The sequence below is a fragment of the Olea europaea genome, chromosome 15 (assembly GCF_002742605.1).
Source record: "Olea europaea var. sylvestris chromosome 15, O_europaea_v1, whole genome shotgun sequence".
Lineage (NCBI taxonomy): Eukaryota > Viridiplantae > Streptophyta > Magnoliopsida > Lamiales > Oleaceae > Olea > Olea europaea.
This window is the reverse complement of record NC_036251.1, coordinates 3,448,382-3,454,774: the sequence shown is the minus strand read 5'-3', so window position 1 is coordinate 3,454,774 and position 6,393 is coordinate 3,448,382. Positions and strand designations below refer to the sequence as shown.

General features: G+C 31.3%; 1 protein-coding gene across 1 annotated transcript; it reads right to left on the bottom strand.

The window, feature by feature from the left end:
* Positions 1 to 2,101: 2,101 nt before the first annotated feature.
* On the bottom strand, positions 2,102 to 3,678 carry LOC111409852 (galactinol synthase 2-like). The gene is made up of 3 exons (XM_023039935.1): positions 3,226 to 3,678; positions 2,798 to 3,118; positions 2,102 to 2,708 (listed from the first exon to the last, which is right to left on the bottom strand). The coding sequence occupies exons 1-3, from the start codon at positions 3,553 to 3,555 to the stop codon at positions 2,370 to 2,372; spliced, it is 990 nt and encodes a 329-aa protein (XP_022895703.1). The 5' UTR covers positions 3,556 to 3,678; the 3' UTR covers positions 2,102 to 2,369.
* Positions 3,679 to 6,393: the final 2,715 nt, after the last annotated feature.

Sequence of the window (6,393 nt, the reverse complement as noted above, 5' to 3'; positions counted from 1 at the left end):
ACCCACAAAGCGTGCCCTGTACTACTAGGCACCACATGGCGCTCCCCTGTAGGTGGGGGGCCTTCTAGTAACTTATAGTTTAGTTCATTGGTCTAAACTTCGAAACGTGTTTAGGATAAGAAAAAGATAAATGAGTACTAAGAACTCAAACTTTTACCCCTTAACAATCCTGCTGACTATTTGACTTTTACTGCTTATTTATTTAGTAAAATCAAAATAAGAAGAGTGGATAAAATGAGAATTGATGTGTTAAAGGATGACGTATGGACTTAAGTTTGGTGCTTTAAGCTCACGAAACTGTACTGAAATCATTCAATTTTTGTTATCTATTGTCACGATATATAGAACTATTTAATCTTATTCGAGAGATGTAAATCTTTGTTCGATGAAGTTTAATTCTCATCAAAGTTGGATGAATCATATCACGTTCACCACAATTGCCATAGCAAATTTTTGTTATGTAATTTGTTCTCGATGACACATGACTGACATTTGAATTTTGAGATCAATTGTGACAGTGCTATATAATTTCTACATATTTTGATTTTCACTCAACAATATTAAAGCATTATATAAAGTTATACAACGCAAAAAAGAAAAAGGAAATATACTTTATTAAAAACGTTACTTTCAATAATAAATGTTTTCATTCCTACTTCCTAGGCAACTAATTAAAGGTTGATTAAAACTACACGTATATTTTCTTTAACATTAAGTTTGACATTGTGCCACTTGTCGTACAACGAATGACCAGTTTTAAAATGAAAAATACTTTTCCGTCCATACATTTTTGAATTTGCAAGAATTTGCAAGAATTTGCAAACAATGTTAAACTCCATGTACAACATGGAGTGTACAAGGAGCATTATTCGATTAAAAATTGCAACCGTAGCCAAACGGACCCACTCAGGTTACAGGAGCATTATTCCAGTTTTGTTAGATAAGAAAAAGATAATTAATTTAGGATATTATTAATGATTAATGCGGTTGGAAGGAAGCAAACCGACTCATCAACTTGACTCAGTGCTCACTCTTTGACTTTTACTACGCTTCCTTAACTCATTTGGGCGACCCAATGCCACTTTGCAAATGATCCAAGAAAATTGGATGGTGGATGATCAATTTTTTATGGAAGAAATTGCATTTACTTTCTAGTAACCCAAATAATTTTTAGCCCTGTTTGATAGTTAAATCCAACTCAACAATTAATTTTAACCATAAATTTTTCATGAAACTCACAACTTTTCCAACACACGTTTCATTAACTTCTATCAAAATCTACTAAAAATTTGATTTTAATCTCCACCAAATACTGACTTAACATATTTAATGTCTATTTGTTTGAGATGAAATTGTTATTACAGCCCTGATATACGCTGAAGTTTTGTACATCAATTGTATTAGACTTCTATCCAAATAAAGGTGTAGCATGATTGCTCTTACCATGTAATCTTATGACATTAGCACTATTCATATGTGACATTATAAACTCTGTTAAATATGTCCTCAATTGTTTTTAATTCCATTTGTTAATCCTTGCACTACACTATTGTCTTGTAAACAGGATGATTTCAATCTTTCATTTAGCGTAGAAGAAAAAAATAAGTAAACCAGAATACAAAAAATAAAGGAACGTAAGAGGGATAGAACAAGAGAAGCTAGACATGTATGTGTGTTTGTTACGGAGTCGAGATTAGTGTTTTAGGGTCCTTCGTGTGCTTACAAACACATACTTGTTACCTCGTATAAGAGTTGTGTAACACAATATGTTTAATGTGTTAAAAATTGATATGTTGAATTTTACTAAATGAGGTTTCCCTCCACTCACCAATGATGCATGCAAATCACTATTGATAGTAATTGTTATTGACAATTGAACTTGCCGCCTTAGCTTGACAAAGATTTTTGAGATTAAAAAAGACAGGTTCAATGAAATGTGTGATTAAAAACTGAATAAAAATTGTTAGATTAACGAAATGTATGATGAATATATTAGTTTCGTCCGCTTGAAATCTGAAAGAAGTTTTATCGAACGGCAAAATAATTCTCTTTGTTTTCCCGGTAAGAAAAATGAAGTAAAATAACAAATATTTAGGCATAATTATGGTGAAGAAAATATTTGCCATACCATGAACACTTTACAACATCGAGTAATATTTACAAAGATCATACTATACATTCTTAAAATGTTTACAAATTTTAAAAAGCAACAATTAAAGCTGCGTGAAGGAGAACTTTATAAACTCGTTCCCTGAAATAAAAAAGAATTAAGAAAGAAATGGACCAGCTTCATGTAAAACTGAACTAATCCAACTACTCAGAGTAGCCTTCGAGATTCAAAACCGAATTAAGCAACCAAAAGGACCAAACTAAGCAGCCGAAGGAGCGGGGATATAATGAACAACACCAGCCTCCGTAAGCAGCGCCGGTATCGATTTAGCACTACGACCGGGACCCCTGTTGTAATTCAATGTCTCGTCGTTATAAATGTCCCGCCACTTATTCACTAGCATCTTGATGTCTTCTCTGTCCATGTTTTCTTCTTCTCCAGTATACCTCCAAGGTTTGGAGCCTGCAGCACAGTAGTGGACCACCTTAACTTCATCGAGCTTCACATTCTCGGGATGGCGCCACAGCATTGCCAAAACCAAGTTGTAATTATTGGGAATTGGCTTGTAAATATCTTTGAAGAACATGTTCAAGAAATCCTGCAAATGTAACATATAATACACTTTAAATTTCATTTCATAGAAATACTTGTCAAGGAATTTTCTGATTAATGGCTGTGTTATTTTACCTGCTCAGCAAATGAAGTTGGAGTAGTAATTTTGAGTTTGTGCAAGAGATCATGGTAGGTGGGGAGACTTGGTTCAAAGACAAACATCCCAGCATTGAAATAGAGAGGAGGCCTAGGACCCAATTCTTGAGGCCAATGGACCTTATCTGGGCACTGTTGGCAATACCCAATCTTGAATTGTGGGGTGTGACTCCATGTCTTCTCACAAAAACAGTCCATCACAGCATAGAAATACTCATTTGGCAAATCAAAGAGGTGATCTATGTTGTCAAAAACCTGTATGTCTCCATCCAAGTATATCATCTTGCTGTACTCCACAAACTGCAATTAAAAACTAATTCTGTTGAGCATATCATCGAACATATGATATGCAAAATCTACTTTCATAGTATGATCATTTCATTCTAGAAAAATTCAAGGATTTTTACCTCCCAAATCCGAAGCTTTGAGTAGTTGATGACATAATAAGCCATGGCAAACTGTGTTTGATTTTCCGGAGGATAAACCGGTTCAATTTCCCGCACTATGCAACCCTGTTTGATCAATATCTGGCGGTGCTCCTCCGGAACGTCCGGCAGAACAGCCACCACAAGTGGGTACGCAGTGTTCACTTTCCTCAATCCCTTGGCCAAGCCTACGACTCCTTTCACATAGTCTCCGTTGCCCGCCAAGAAAGTGACATAGGCACGGCTAGACAAACTGGCGGCCTTAACTAGACCACCAACGGCGCCGGTCCTGGTTACAATATCACGAGCCATTTTATGAATTTTTTGCAACTATGGGAGTAAATAAGTAGAGAACTACTTGAAAACAGGTGGGTTTTACAAATGTAATTGTTTGTTTTGCTCCAAGGTTGTGTGATGAGTTTGCGTATTCTTGTAGCCGGTATGGCAACCTGTTATATAGAGTTGGCGAAGATTAAAAAATAAAAAATGTTAGTGTGACAGAGAGAGAGAGGGACAAGGTGTCACTAATATATTGCATGAAATGTAACAGTACGTGGACCAATCTAATAAGGACAAGTTTTTGCCGACATCGTATGACGTCATTTCGTAGTTGAAAAAATTATGGCATTTTACACGAAACGAAATGAAGTGGGCACATGGCCTGGAGCTTCAGGGGCGGTGCTACTGAAGAAGTCTAGAAAATCATTTTTCGCCATTTATTTTATATTTGGAGAAATTATAATTTTTTATTTTTTATTTTTATTTTTATTTTTATTTTTTTAAAGTAAGGGGCCAATGGATTTAACGTAATGTATATGTAAACAAAATTAGTGTTTAAATGTATTTAATATGTAATTTTAGCTCGTCTTGATAAAAAAAATTTTAATCCTGCATTTCATTGAATAATACTATCTAACACTAGTAGTGCTCAACAACAATTTATGTGTCCCATATCATAATATAACCTATTAAATGGATCATAATTCCTTATGTTTAATTAAAACTGTAATTTAATATCAATAGTAAATAACATTTCTCTTTTAAAATTGGATATTTAAAAGTTCTATTTTCTTGGTTGATTATATAATGTGTTGGTTATTTATTTTATAATCACTCTTAGTCAAACATGAATACTTTGATTTGATAAAAAAAATATAATGTGAATATAGTGAAGATGAGTAATATGTCCTACAAAATATGTGAATAGTAGTTTTTTGACTTTATCTTATAGCCTTAGAAATATATTATAATGAACTCTAAACAAGCATTTAAGTTTGAACATTTTAACTGAAATCAAACCTTTCGAATCCAAATAGAATAGGAACCAGATGTTTCGGTTCCAAAAAATAAAATAACATCTAAAATCAAGAATTAACTGGTTTCGAGTTGGTTCTTGATTACTAAATCAAAATCGTGAGTATCCGAATGAAATCAATTTTTATATAATTTTTTTTACTTTTTACAATTTATAGGCTAGATACAAAAAATTGTAAAACCTATAAACTTTAATTTCGATAGTAATTTATCAAATCTCTGGACTTTGGCCCTAAAAAATCATAACTGACTCTTATTTTTTGCCTCTCGCTTTAAATCAGATTATTGTATTTTAAAGGTTATTAATATGCTAATCATTGCAATTTAAAATTTCTATGAATAAGAAAGTTTAAGTTAGGATTGTGCTGTAAGTTGATGAATCAAACCATACATTCTTTGCAATTCGAACTTTTTATTTTATTGCATTATTTACAAATTTTTGAAGTTTTTTTAATTTTTATATAATGAGTGACAATTGAACTTGATATATTCATAATTTGGACCATGGTGTATCTTTTTTATTATCTTGACTTCGGGTTTCTCTTTTGAAATATAGTTTTTCCTCTTTTAATCAAAAAGAGCGAGTACATTATGTAGATTTCAATTTCATGATGCTATATATTTATATATCTGGATAGTACTTTTTTTAATGTCAATTCATTTTCAAAATAGAAGAATTTAAGCATTGTCAATAATTAAAAATATAGGCTTTAGAATGCTTCATTATATTTCGAATGAATTTATTAAGAAACAATTATTTCTTCTCGAATTGTAATTTAACTTTTGATGTTTTGAGTTATGTAGCTAGCCCTTGTTTGATTTTCATTACATTACATTCTATTTTTCTCTCTCCTATTTTCAACCACACAATCTTCCATAAAATAATATTACACGTAAATCGAAAATTTTTCTTTCTTTTTCAACCACTCATTTTTCAAAAAACACTATTCTATACATTAAATTTTCCCCGTAATGGGGGCCAAACAGGGGCTAGTTTTCTTAGCTAGATTTTCTCCCTTGCATAATATTGTCAAATATTATCATAGGTATACATATGGAAAGAACCTATATGAATTGGCTTTGGTTTTAATAATTACAAGGACCTGAATAGTTTTATTTACGAAATATCCGAAGTTTAATGTGTGGTTCTAGGTATTGAAATAACCAGATCGACTCACCTAATGCACAAACCTACAAGCATTTGTTGGATCTTCAATTACTCTCCACTTATTATTCATTAATTATGTTAAATCGATAACTTATCACTAAAATCATTATTTAAACTCCAATCAAACATTCACTAATAAATAACTACTAAACTAAATTATCTTAATTATTAATGCATATTCGCATTTATCAACAATTTATTGTATAGATTAAAAAAAATATGAAAATAAACAAGAAAAATTAAACTAGAAGCCAGTCATTTCTGATCATGTCATTTCAATGTACATAGAACCATTTGTTATTATTCGTAAGATTTCAAATGGTATTCGATTAAGATCTTATTAAACCATGTTCACTCCAATTATCATAGCAAAATTTATGTGGTGACGATTTTATTTTCAATTTCAAGTGAATTTTCATCCATTCGCGTAATTTTACTTAGTGAAACATAATTAGTACTCAAGTGTTGAGCTCAACTATCACAACACAACGTAATTTTTTTAACTATTATAATTTTTTGATATCTATGATTTTCATTAAATTGTTAAAAGCATATATAAAATCAAACAATACAATATATAAATCTTGTGTGTGTGTGTGTACATATATATATATATATATATATATATATATATATATATATTTTTTTTTTTTTTTTTTTTTTTTTTT

What these genes read in the sequence shown, in the direction of transcription:
- LOC111409852 (XM_023039935.1), bottom strand. Translation starts at nt 3,555, where the DNA reads ATGGCTCGTGATATTGTAACCAGGACCGGCGCCGTTGGTGGTCTAGTT. An exon ending in CAAAGCTTCGGATTTGGGAG is followed by an intron (nt 3,119 to 3,225) that starts GTAAAAATCCTT and finishes TTTTAATTGCAG; the next exon opens with TTTGTGGAGTACAGCAAGAT. An exon ending in CAACTTCATTTGCTGAGCAG is followed by an intron (nt 2,709 to 2,797) that starts GTAAAATAACAC and finishes TTACATTTGCAG; the next exon opens with GATTTCTTGAACATGTTCTT.